This window comes from Pelodiscus sinensis, chromosome 18 (assembly GCF_052426305.1).
Source record: "Pelodiscus sinensis isolate ZL-2025 chromosome 18, ASM5242630v1, whole genome shotgun sequence".
Lineage (NCBI taxonomy): Eukaryota > Metazoa > Chordata > Testudines > Trionychidae > Pelodiscus > Pelodiscus sinensis.
Genome location: NC_143069.1, coordinates 30,614,370 through 30,625,935, shown reverse-complemented (window position 1 = coordinate 30,625,935; position 11,566 = coordinate 30,614,370). Strand labels below are relative to the sequence as shown.

Sequence of the window (11,566 nt, the reverse complement as noted above, 5' to 3'; positions counted from 1 at the left end):
TTGCTTCTCACTGTAACAGCCAATGTATATGGCGGCCATATTTAGTAGGGGAAATGCAGAGGTAGCCCCCCCCCCCACACACACACACTGTGCTAGGCGCTGTATATTATTTATTAGGGGTATTACCGTAGTACCTAGGAGCCCCAGTAATTGCTTCAGCACCCTCCACTCTGCACATTATAACTTCTCTTGATTGCTCTTATTTGCATTGTGCTCATACTTAAAGGCTTCAGTCACACAGAATTTATTTTTAGTAATGAGCCAGGCACTATTATTCTGGTCTCCTCCTTCCTGGAGAGGTTAAACTGTGCAAGCAGTAACTGTGTAGTAATAGCAACTAGAGAGACTTGCAAATGAAGGGGTGAAGAAGTCTGCCCTTGGAAAATGCTGATCTGGTAATATCAAAACGCAGGCACGCGTCAATGTCTTGTAAACTGTGGAAATGTTTCCCTGCGATACAGGCCAAAGGTTTCCTTTCAGCCGCATCCTTTGGACTGTGAGGTGATACTTGATAAATCGACACCATAGAAACCTTTGAAGATGCCCATGAAGAAGAAAGGAAGCAACTGGGGTGAATTCGCAGAAAGTGGGGTGATTTCCACTTGAGGGAGGGAATGAAATGACCACAGTAACTCGGGTCTAGAGTCCAAGCTGGTCCGCTCAGGCACCAAATTCTCACCTGTTCTGCTCTATTCCAGCGAAGTGATCTTATTATATGGTGCTCTAATTAACCCCAGAAACCCCAGTCTCTTCTGTTTTGCTCATTCTCGTTTAGCTCCCATCATTGTGCTAACTTTCCCCCACCCTCCACCATAGCTGGGCTCCAGAAACTCTGTAGCAGCTGCTCCCTTAAGAGCCTGGAGTCCTCCAACACCATCGAGCCCGCCGGCCTGAGCGTCGCACGCCTGGTCCCCAGTGGGGCTTTGCCTGCCGCCGCGCTGCCATAGAGCGGATCGACCTCTCCCATCAACCCTCGCGCGGCGCCTCCTCCTTCCTTTGCAGGCCGAGCCGCCGCCGGTGCCGCCATGGTGAGTCGGGGGAGGGGGGCGCTGGGGAATCCGCCGGCATCCGCCGCGGAGGGCGTGCCGAGCCAGGGCTCGGGAGTCTGGGGGACTAGGAAGGGTCCCGGGGGAGCTGGCGGGCCCCGTATGGGTGGGGGCGGGGACTCGATGGCAGGGGCTTCCCTGCTCACATGCGGGAGGAGCGGGGGGGGAGGGAACTCCTGGTGGGGGGCAAAGGAGGGGCCCCTGCGAGGCATGTGAGGGGTGCCGGAGGGCACAGGGGAGGGAGGAGCGGGTCTGGGGGCACCCTGCACAGAGCCGGCTAAGGGGGTGCTCCCTAAGGGGTAATGAGGGGATATAGGGCAGCAAATAGGTTGGCTGGGGGGGGCTCCTGGGGCAGAGGGGCTACTTGGTATGTGGGGACCCCCTAACCTGGGGGGCACCCGTTGTGGGGACAGGGCACCCTCAGTGATGTGAGGATATGGGTGACATGCAGCCGGGTGACATGCAGCTGGACATATGTGTAGGTGGACTGTTTGGGGAGCCTATGGGAGGCAGGGTGGGGGGGGGATAGGCTGTGGGGGCGCACCTGGGGGCAGGGACATCTGCCTGGCCATTGGGGTGTCAGCAGGAGATGGGATGACTCACGGGGCACTGGGTGTGAGGGATGCACCCTGCACGCCCGGTGCCGCCTCAGCCCCATAGCTTGGGGAGGCCCTGACTGTGCCTGTCTCCCCAGGGCGTCGACATCCGACACAACAAGGACCGCAAGGTTCGCCGCACGGAGCCCAAGAGCCAGGACATCTACCTGCGCCTGTTAGTCAAGGTAACACCCCCACACCCCGAGTCTGCGGCGGAGGGCCAGGATGCCTGGGTTCTCCCTGCAGCATGGGGGGGAAATGAGGACTCCTGGGTTCTTGCCTGGCTCTGTCACTGAGTGGTGTGTGGCATGTGCAAGCAGAGCCAGGAGGGCCTTTTGCTGCCTCAGTTTCCCCTTGGGTGCCTGTGGGCAGTTCCCAGTTAGCTGAGCACTTGGGCTGGACCTCAGGGAAAATGCAAATGCAGCCCAGTGGATTAGCAGTGGGCCCTGCCGTGTTCCACAGCTGGCGGCCTGCCTTTCCGTTGGTGCGCACCTGCACGTGCCTCAGTGCATGCAACAAAATGTAATCTGCACACTGATGGAAGCCATTAAAGGGGGCATGGCCATGGGAGTGGTGGGTTAGGGGGAAACATCTCCCATGATGACCATGTCTCCTTCCCCCCCAGCTGTATCGCTTCCTGGCGCGCCGCACCAACTCCCGCTTCAACAAGGTGGTCCTGAAACGCCTCTTCATGAGCCGCACCAACCGCCCGCCGCTCGCCCTCTCCCGCCTGGTAAGTGGGGCCAGGTCGTGGGATTGTGGGGGGGGGGGGGTACCCACGGTCCGTATCCCAGTCCTACCCCCTCCACCTCTCCAGGTACCCCTCAGCCCACCCAGCAGCCTCCCTTGTGCCGTCGTTCCCTTTGACTTGACAGCCGGACTCCTGGGTTCGCCACTGCCAGGGAGGGCCAAGGCCCATGGGGCTCGCTCACCCTCTGCCCCCTTCCTCCTCCAGATCCGCAAGATGAAGCTCCCCGGGCGGGATGACAAGACGGCCGTGGTGGTGGGAACCATCACCGATGACATCCGCATCCAGAACATCCCCCAGCTGAAGGTGAAGCGGGGCCAGATACCTGGGTTCTCTCAGCCCTGGGGGGGGGAGGGGCTGGGAACCAGGACTCCTGGGTTCTCCCAGTCCTGGCAGGGGAGGGGCTGGGGGCCAGGACTCCTGGGTTCTCTCAGCCCTGGGGGGAGGAGGGGCTGGGGACCAGGACTCCTGGGTTCTCCCAGTCCTGGCTGGGGTGGGGGGGGGGGTCTAGTGGTCAGAGAAGGGGCGTGAGCCAGGATTGCTGGATTCATTTGCTGGCTCTTGGGGGTGGGGCCTAGTGGTGAGGGGCAGGGAGGGGGCCAAGGGCCAGCACTGGGCCCCCCCTGACCCGTCTCCTTTGGCAGGTCTGTGCCCTGCGGGTGACCAAGGGAGCCCGCAATCGCATCCTGAAGTCAAAGGGTCAGATCATGACTTTCGACCAGCTGGCCCTGGCTGCCCCCAAGGGCCAGGGCACCGTGCTGCTCTCGGGTGAGTCCTCCCATCTCCATGGCTGGCCCGGCTCTGTCCCGAGCAACCGGTGTGTCCCCACCGGGCGAGAGGTGCCCCGCATCCCACGGCAGAGGGGCCGTGTCGTCCTGGGCGAGGGGCCCGGCCTGTGAGAACGGGGCTCTCACTGGGGTGCCCCTGTTTTCCAGCATGGAGTCGCCGGCCCTCTGGGCTCTGCATGGGGGCTCAGGCTGCCCCGGGGGCTGGTGGCCGGCAAAGCCCTGGAGACCCTTCTCGGGGGTGGGAGGCTGCGCCCCATGCGGAGGGTTGCTGCTTGTGTAACTCTCTCTCTCTGGCCCCCAGGCCCCAGGAAGGGACGCGAGGTGTACCGGCACTTCGGCAAGGCCCCCGGCACCCCCCACAGTCACAGCAAGTGAGTGCAACACCCCCACCCCGTACTGAGCTGGGTGCAGGAAGCCCTGGGCAATGGAGGCATGGCCCCAGCATGGGTCATGTTCCTGTAGCTAGTGGGATCCTGGATCCCCGAGTTCTCTGCCCTGCTCTGTGAGGGCGGAGGGGTGGGAGAATGGGGAGGAGAGTCGGGTGGTGGGGGGTCCAGGACTCCTGCAAAGTAGGCTGGCACCAGGCGGTGTGTCCCATCCCTGCGGGCGCCTTGCTATGCCAGGAGTTACATCACACACTGGGCATGGAGAGCAGGCACGGATCAGCCTGTGACTAGGCCACAGCAGACCGGGGTGGGAGATCCATGGCAGGGGGCAGCACCTGTGGGCCTCCCGCTAACCCCTCTCCCTTCCCGCAGGCCCTACGTGCGCTCCAAGGGGCGGAAGTTCGAGCGGGCCCGGGGCCGCCGTGCCAGTCGGGGCTACAAGAACTAACTCTGCCTGCCTGTGTCCAATAAATGGGTCAGAACCGAGGTTGGCATCTGCACCTTTTGCTCATGGGGCATTGCCTTTCCCCTGTCCTTAATCCAGAGGGGCCGCGTCCCAGCACCAGACCAGGGGTCCCCAGCAGCATTCCCTGTCCACGAGCGCTTGGGTGGCCACCAGGGCAGAGTGGGGTGCCCCCCCGCTGATTAGTGCCCTCTGCTGGCATCATGTTTCTACTGGTGGTGCACATGTTTATATGCCCTGGTGCAAAAAATTATTCGGCACATGAAAACGGTTAGAGGGAATATTGGTCCCTGAATTCCCAGCCCCCCAGTGAGGGGGCCCTGTAGCCCCAGTGCCCCTGGGCAAATGGTATGGAGCTAAGTAACCCCTATGTCTCCGGCCCCCAGGTTGTATTTGTCCCCGCCGCTCTCCCATATACAGCAGCTGGGCTGGGGTAAGTTTTAGGGATGCCTGCTGGCCAGTGGGGCTCAGGCTTCCTTTGGGGGCTGTGCCCTGGAAAGGGGGGCTCTGGGCCAGGGACTAATGGTGGGGGGGGCAGTTATGCACATAGAGTAGAGCCTTGTGCCCAGAGAGGCCAGCAGGTGGGTCACAGGGCACTTGGGCAGAGCGGTGCCCTGCCCGTCCAGCCACCTGCAGGGCCAGCCTCCCACCTCAGGGGAGATCTTAAGCCTGGATCCATATCCCAGGTTCTACTCCTGCTCTACCCACTAACCCCCACTCTCCTCCCAGAGCTGGGAGGGGACGGCGGAGTGTGCGGTTCCTCTGCTGTGCCCGTGGCTGTGGGGCAGGAGCGGGTCCTGCTCAGGAATCTCCCCACAACTGTTAACCAAGAACAAAAGGTTTATTGGAGGGGGAGTTACAAATAATCCAGGAACCCACCTGCACATGGAGCAGCTGGGCAGAGAACAAAGCAGGGAGTCAGGCTGGGGGTAGGACCTGAGCTCCAGTACAGGAGGAGAAGCCAGGGGTCGGGGTCGGGGTCTTTCCCTGACTTTGCCGTTGGCAGAGTCTGGTCTTTCTGTGCCTCAGTTTCCCCTCACCTTTGTGGAAGGGGGAATGACATGGCTCCAGCATCCCGTCACTGGGCCCACCCTCCTGCCTTTACAGGCTAGAATCAAGGGGCCCCTCTCGGATCCCCAGCCACAGAGGGGAATGCTAAAGGCCCCCACTGGGAGCAGAGGCACCCCCTGCCCAGGCCAGCCCCATGGGCTCGTGCAGCAGGCAGGCCAGATAGCAGCAAATGACCCAGGCCCGCCCCACCTGGCCCTCCATGGCGGGAGGCTGGACCCTGCGCAGGAACCGGAAGCGCAGGGCCTTGTCGGCCAGGCTGAGCACCTGCTGGCGAGCTGCCCCCTGCTGGGTGCTGAGGGCCACGGGGCCGTCCCGCAGGAAGGGGGGCAGTACGGGCTCTGCTGCCCCCTCCCCGGCCTGCAGGGCAGCGCTGCAGCAGAAAGCCAGGAAGCCGTTGGGGGCGGCCAGGGCACAGCCCTGCAGGGCGTAGTGCCGCCGGCCCCGGCCCGCGAAGAAGAGCTGGGCGCAGTCCAGCACCACCAGCCGGACGCCCCCGACCCGTGCGGCCCGCCGTGGCTCGAACCGCTCCACGTAGCATGGGCTGCACTGCACCGGCACCTGGGGGCAGAGGGGCATGGGAGTGCCAGGCCCTGCCCTGGGGAGGGGGGGCTACACCCCTTTACCATGTGGGGGGAACCACCCTCCCCAATCCCTTTGGGCTGCACCCCCTTCCCTGTCAGATGGGGGGCACAGCTCCAAGCCACATCCCCAATCCCCCCCAAGCTACTCCCCATTTCCACATGGGGGGCTACCCCTCCAGCCCATGCCCCCTGCTTGTGTGGCAAACCGGAGCAGCCCCTCCAATCTAGTCTCTACACATATCCAGGTAGGAACAGGGATTGACCACTAGGTGGTGCTGTTTCCCGCCCCCCCTCTCCCCCCCCCCCCCCCCACACACACACACAGCAGGGCCTGGCTGGCTGGGGGGGCAGGGAATGAGGCATGGAGCCAGTCCCCTCTAGGGGGCACCAGCCCCTTGACAGGGCTCACCTGGGCCAGCCGGGTCTCCAGGAGCTGGGTCCAGCTGAGCCAGTAGCGGGAGGCAGTGGCCTCGGAGACGTGGAAGCGAAAGGCCAAGTCCTGCAGGAGCAGCCCTAGCCGCAGCCACACCAGCACCAGGAAGAGCTGATCCTCGGGGCTCAGGGCACTGGGGGGGCCTGGCTCGGCCCCCCGCTGCAGCTCCCCCTCCATCAGAAAGGCCAGGAACGTGGCCAGACGCTGGGCGCTGCTGAAGCCAGTGTAGAACCGCAGCCACTTGCTATCACCCCGGACGCTGGCCAGGCAGAACCGGCCTGGCCCAGCCCGGGCCCCCTGCTCCTTCAGCTTCTGGCTGAGGGCCAGCACCGTGCCGCTGCTCTGCGCCAGCTCCTCCCGCAGCGCCCGCATCCCGCTCTCCAGCTGGTCCCGCTCACAGCGCAAGTTCCGGTTCTCCGCCTCCAGCGCCGCAATCCGCTGCCCCAGCTCCGACGCCAGTGACCAGCACTCGCTCTCGGACCTCTCCTGTGGCATACGGAGCCGGAGATGCGGCTGACGCTGGGGTGGGGCACGAGGGTTGGATACATGGGGACCCCGCACCTCATACCTGAGATGCGGCTGGCTCTGGGGTGGGGTGCAGGGCTGGGACTAGGCATATCAATGGTTAACTGGTTAACATCCTTACCAAGTGATGCTTATAGATTAATTCATGGTCCAGCCTAGCTGGAGCAGCTCCCTGCCCACAGTGTGGTGCTCTGGGCCCAGCCCAGCTGAAGCAGCCCCCCAATGCAGCAGACCCAGGGGGTGTTGGGCCCAGCTGAACTGAAGCAACCCCAAACCCACATTAACCTGTTAACTGATTAATGGTTAACCAGTTGGTGGATTCAGTGATATTTTACATCCCTAATGGGGACCCCTCACCCGGTGCTGGGATGCGGCTGACTCTGGGGTGGGGTGTAAGGCTGTGTATAGGGGGACCCCTCATCCAGTGCTGGGATGCAGCTGACTGGGGTGGGGTGTAAGGCTGGGTATAGGGGGACCCTTTATCCAGTAGTGAGATGCGGCTGACTCTGGGCAGGGCACTCCGTGAACCTCCTGCCCCTCCTTGCAGCACAGCGCCCCCTAGGGCCTGGCCCCTCACCTGCACCTCCTGGCAGTGTTCCTGGCTGGCAGCTAGCGCCTCCCGCGATCGCTCCAGCAACTGGCTCTGCCGATGGTCCGGTGAGGCACCAAATTCTCACCTGTTCTGCTCTATTCCAGTGAACTGACCTTATTATATGGTGCTCTAATTAACCCCAGAAACCCCAGTCTCTTCTGTTTTGCTCATTCTCGTTTAGCTCCCATCATTGTGCTAACTTTCCCCCACCCTCCACCATAGCTGGGCTCCAGAAACTCTGTAGCAGCTGCTCCCTTAAGAGCCTGGAGTCCTCCAGCACCATCGAGCCCGCCGGCCTGAGCGTCGCACGCCTGGTCCCCAGTGGGGCTTTGCCTGCCGCCGCGCTGCCATAGAGCGGAGCGACCTCTCCCATCAACCCTCGCGCGGCGCCTCCTCCTTACTTTGCAGGCCGAGCCGACGCTGGTGACGCCATGGTGAGTCGGGGGAGGGGGGCGCTGGGGAATCCGCCGGCATCCGCCGCGGAGGGCGTGCCGAGCCAGAGCTCGGGGCTCTGGGGGGCTAGGAAGGGTCCCGGGGGAGCTGGCGGGCCCCGTATGGGTGGGGGCGGGGACTCGATGGCAGGGGCTTCCCTGCTCACATGCGGGAGGAGCGGGGGGGAGGGAACTCCTGGTGGGGGGGCAAAGGAGGGGCCCCTGCGAGGCATGTGGGGGGTGCCGGAGGGCACAGGGGAGGGAGGAGCGGGTCTGGGGGCACCCTGCACAGAGCCGGATAAGGGGGAGCTCCCTAAGGGGTGATGAGGGGATATAGGGCAGCAAATAGGGTGGCTGGGGGGGGCTCCTGGGGCAGAGGGGCTACCTGGTATGTGGGGACCCCCTAACCTGGGGGGCACCCGTTGTGGGGACAGGGCACCCTCAGTGATGTGAGGATATGGGTGACATGCAGCTGGACATATGTGTAGGTGACTGTTTGGGGAGCCTATGGGAGGCAGGGTGAGGGGGGGGGATAGGCTGTGGGGGCGCACCTGGGGGCAGGGACATCTGCCTGGCCATTGGGGTGTCAGCAGGAGATGGGGTGACTCACGGGGCACTGGGTGTGAGGGATGCACCCTGCACGCCCGGTGCCGCCTCAGCCCCATAGCTTGGGGAGGCCCTGACTGTGCCTGTCTCCCCAGGGCGTCGACATCCGACACAACAAGGACCGCAAGGTTCGCCGCACGGAGCCCAAGAGCCAGGACATCTACCTGCGCCTGTTAGTCAAGGTAACACCCCGAGTCTGCGGCGGAGGGCCAGGATGCCTGGGTTCTCCCTGCAGCATGGGGGGGAAATGAGGACTCCTGGGTTCTTGCCTGGCTCTGTCACTGAGTGGTGTGTGGCATGTGCAAGCAGAGCCAGTAGGGCCTTCCGCTGCCTCAGTTTCCCCTTGGGTGCCTGTGGGCAGTTCCCAGTTAGCTGAGCACTTGGGCTGGACCTCAGGGAAAATGCAAATGCAGCCCAGCGGATTAGCAGTGGGCCCTGCCGTGTTCCACAGCTGGCGGCCTGCCTTTCCGTTGGTGCGCACCTGCACATGCCTCAGTGCATGCAACAAAATGTAATCTGCACACTGATGGAAGCCATTAGAGGGGGCATGGCCATGGGGGTGGTGGGTTAGGGGGAAGCATCTCCCATGATGACCATGTCTCCTTCCCCCCCAGCTGTATCGCTTCCTGGCGCGCCGCACCAACTCCCGCTTCAACAAGGTGGTCCTGAAACGCCTCTTCATGAGCCGCACCAACCGCCCGCCGCTCGCCCTCTCCCGCCTGGTAAGTGGGGCCAGGTCGTGGGATTGTGGGGGGGGGGAGGGTGCCCATGGTCCCTATCCCAGTCCTACCCCCTCCACCTCTCCAGGTACCCCTCAGCCCACCCAGCAGCCTCCCTTGTGCCGTCGTTCCCTTTGACTTGACACCTGGACTCCTGGGTTCGCCACTGCCAGGGAGGGCCAAGGCCCATGGGGCTCGCTCACCCTCTGCCCCCTTCCTCCTCCAGATCCGCAAGATGAAGCTCCCCGGGCGGGATGGCAAGACGGCCGTGGTGGTGGGAACCATCACCGATGACATCCGCATCCAGAACATCCCCCAGCTGAAGGTGAAGCGGGGCCAGATACCTGGGTTCTCTCAGCCCTGGGGGGGAGGGGCTGGGAACCAGGACTCCTGGGTTCTCCCAGTCCTGGCAGGGGAGGGGCTGGGGGCCAGGACTCCTGGGTTCTCTCAGCCCTGGGGGGGAGGGGCTGGGGACCAGGACTCCTGGGTTCTCTCAGCCCTGGGGGGGGGGAGGGGCTGGGGACCAGGACTCCTGGGTTCTCCCAGTCCTGGCCGGGGGGGGGGGGGGGGGTCTAGTGGTCAGAGAAGGGGCGTGAGCCAGGATTGCTGGATTCGTTTGCTGGCTCTTGGGGGTGGGGCCTAGTGGTGAGGGGCAGGGAGGGGGCCAAGGGCCAGCACTGGGCCCCCCCTGACCCGTCTCCTTTGGCAGGTCTGTGCCCTGCGGGTGACCAAGGGAGCCCGCAATCGCATCCTGAAGTCAAAGGGTCAGATCATGACTTTCGACCAGCTGGCCCTGGCTGCCCCCAAGGGCCAGGGCACCGTGCTGCTCTCGGGTGAGTCCTCCCATCTCCATGGGTGGCCCGGCTCTGTCCCGAGCAACCGGTGTGTCCCCACCGGGCGAGAGGTGCCCCGCATCCCACGGCAGAGGGGCCGTGTCGTCCTGGGCGAGGGGCCCGGCCTGTGAGAACGGGGCTCTCACTGGGGTGCCCCTGTTTTCCAGCATGGAGTCGCCGGCCCTCTGGGCTCTGCATGGGGGCTCAGGCTGCCCCGGGGGCTGGTGGCCGGCAAAGCCCTGGAGACCCTTCTCGGGGGTGGGAGGCTGCGCCCCATGCGGAGGGTTGCTGCTTGTGTAACTCTCTCTCTGGCCCCCAGGCCCCAGGAAGGGACGCGAGGTGTACCGGCACTTCGGCAAGGCCCCCGGCACCCCCCACAGTCACAGCAAGTGAGTGCAACACCCCCACCCCGTACTGAGCTGGGTGCAGGAAGCCCTGGGCAATGGAGGCATGGCCCCAGCATGGGTCATGTTCCTGTAGCTAGTGGGATCCTGGATCCCCGAGTTCTCTGCCCTGCTCTGTGAGGGCGGAGGGGAGGGAGAATGGGGAGGAGAGTCGGGTGGTGGGGGGTCCAGGACTCCTGCAAAGTAGGCTGGCACCAGGCGGTGTGTCCCATCCCTGCGGGCGCCTTGCTATGCCAGGAGTTACATCACACACTGGGCATGGAGAGCAGGCACGGATCAGCCTGTGACTAGGCCACAGCAGACCGGGGTGGGAGATCCATGGCAGGGGGCAGCACCTGTGGGCCTCCCGCTAACCCCTCTCCCTTCCCGCAGGCCCTACGTGCGCTCCAAGGGGCGGAAGTTCGAGCGGGCCCGGGGCCGCCGTGCCAGTCGGGGCTACAAGAACTAACTCTGCCTGCCTGTGTCCAATAAATGGGTCAGAACCGAGGCTGGCATCTGCCCCTGTTGCTCATGGGGCATTGCCTTTCCCCTGTCCTTAATCCAGAGGGGCCGCGTCCCAGCACCAGACCAGGGGTCCCCAGCAGCATTCCCTGTCCACGAGCGCTTGGGTGGCCACCAGGGCAGAGTGGGGTGCCCCCCCCGCTGATTAGTGCCCTCTGCTGGCATCATGTTTCTACTGGTGGTGCACATGTTTATATGCCCTGGTGCAAAAAATTATTCGGCACATGAAAACGGTTAGAGGGAATATTGGTCCCTGAATTCCCAGCCCCCCAGTGAGGGGGCCCTGTAGCCCCAGTGCCCCTGGGCAAATGGTATGGAGCTAAGTAACCCCTATGTCTCCGGCCCCCAGGTTGTATTTGTCCCCGCCGCTCTCCCATATACAGCAGCTGGGCTGGGGTAAGTTTTAGGGATGCCTGCTGGCCAGTGGGGCTCAGGCTTCCTTTGGGGGCTGTGCCCTGGAAAGGGGGGCTCTGGGCCAGGGACTAATGGTGGGGGGGGCAGTTATGCACATAGAGTAGAGCCTTGTGCCCAGAGAGGCCAGCAGGTGGGTCACAGGGCACTTGGGCAGAGCGGTGCCCTGCCCGTCCAGCCACCTGCAGGGCCAGCCTCCCACCTCAGGGGAGATCTTAAGCCTGGATCCGTATCCCAGGTTCTACTCCTGCTCTACCCACTAACCCCCACTCTCCTCCCAGAGCTGGGAGGGAACAGCAGAGTGTGCGGTTCCTCTGCTGTGCCCGTGGCTGTGGGGCAGGAGGGGGTCCTGCTCAGGAATCTCCCCACAACTGTTAACCAAGAACAAAAGGTTTATTGGAGGGGGAGTTACAAATAATCCAGGAACCCACC

General features: G+C 63.6%; 3 protein-coding genes across 5 annotated transcripts; 2 read left to right on the top strand and 1 right to left on the bottom strand.

Annotated features, from left to right (window-relative positions):
• Positions 1–877: 877 nt before the first annotated feature.
• On the top strand, positions 878–4,050 carry LOC102450842 (large ribosomal subunit protein eL18). 2 transcript variants are annotated; one of them, XM_089770065.1, is made up of 7 exons: positions 878–1,028; positions 1,741–1,827; positions 2,268–2,375; positions 2,598–2,696; positions 3,035–3,158; positions 3,480–3,549; positions 3,937–4,050. In XM_089770065.1, the coding sequence occupies exons 1-7, from the start codon at positions 1,026–1,028 to the stop codon at positions 4,010–4,012; spliced, it is 567 nt and encodes a 188-aa protein (XP_089626191.1). In that variant the 5' UTR covers positions 878–1,025; the 3' UTR covers positions 4,013–4,050. The 2 variants fall into 2 exon arrangements, with proteins under 2 accessions (XP_089626191.1, XP_089626189.1); XM_089770063.1 differs by lacking the exon at positions 878–1,028 and adding an exon at positions 1,492–1,524.
• Positions 4,051–4,849: 799 nt separating this feature from the next.
• On the bottom strand, positions 4,850–6,710 carry LOC142823787 (uncharacterized). Its single transcript, XM_075915190.2, has 2 exons — positions 6,089–6,710; positions 4,850–5,656 (listed from the first exon to the last, which is right to left on the bottom strand). The coding sequence occupies exons 1-2, from the start codon at positions 6,605–6,607 to the stop codon at positions 5,183–5,185; spliced, it is 993 nt and encodes a 330-aa protein (XP_075771305.2). The 5' UTR covers positions 6,608–6,710; the 3' UTR covers positions 4,850–5,182.
• A 799-nt stretch (positions 6,711–7,509) lies between these two features.
• On the top strand, positions 7,510–10,708 carry LOC149523364 (large ribosomal subunit protein eL18). Of its 2 annotated transcripts, none has more exons than XM_089770067.1 (7): positions 7,510–7,663; positions 8,362–8,448; positions 8,881–8,988; positions 9,212–9,310; positions 9,695–9,818; positions 10,138–10,207; positions 10,595–10,708. In XM_089770067.1, exons 1-7 carry the CDS (start codon positions 7,661–7,663, stop codon positions 10,668–10,670), a joined length of 567 nt encoding a protein of 188 aa, XP_089626193.1. In that variant the 5' UTR covers positions 7,510–7,660; the 3' UTR covers positions 10,671–10,708. The 2 variants fall into 2 exon arrangements, with proteins under 2 accessions (XP_089626193.1, XP_089626192.1); XM_089770066.1 differs by lacking the exon at positions 7,510–7,663 and adding an exon at positions 8,112–8,144.
• Positions 10,709–11,566: the final 858 nt, after the last annotated feature.

Coding starts and splice junctions, on each gene's coding strand:
- LOC102450842 (XM_089770063.1), top strand. CDS start 1,492: ATGCAGCCGGGTGACATGCAGCTGGACATATGT. Junction 2,376..2,597: donor CGCTCGCCCTCTCCCGCCTG/GTAAGTGGGGCC, acceptor TTCCTCCTCCAG/ATCCGCAAGATGAAGCTCCC. Junction 2,697..3,034: donor AGAACATCCCCCAGCTGAAG/GTGAAGCGGGGC, acceptor CTCCTTTGGCAG/GTCTGTGCCCTGCGGGTGAC.
- LOC142823787 (XM_075915190.2), bottom strand. CDS start 6,607: ATGCCACAGGAGAGGTCCGAGAGCGAGTGCTGGTCACTGGCGTCGGAG. Junction 5,657..6,088: donor TGGAGACCCGGCTGGCCCAG/GTGAGCCCTGTC, acceptor CTCTGCCCCCAG/GTGCCGGTGCAGTGCAGCCC.
- LOC149523364 (XM_089770066.1), top strand. CDS start 8,118: ATGGGTGACATGCAGCTGGACATATGT. Junction 8,989..9,211: donor CGCTCGCCCTCTCCCGCCTG/GTAAGTGGGGCC, acceptor TTCCTCCTCCAG/ATCCGCAAGATGAAGCTCCC. Junction 9,311..9,694: donor AGAACATCCCCCAGCTGAAG/GTGAAGCGGGGC, acceptor CTCCTTTGGCAG/GTCTGTGCCCTGCGGGTGAC.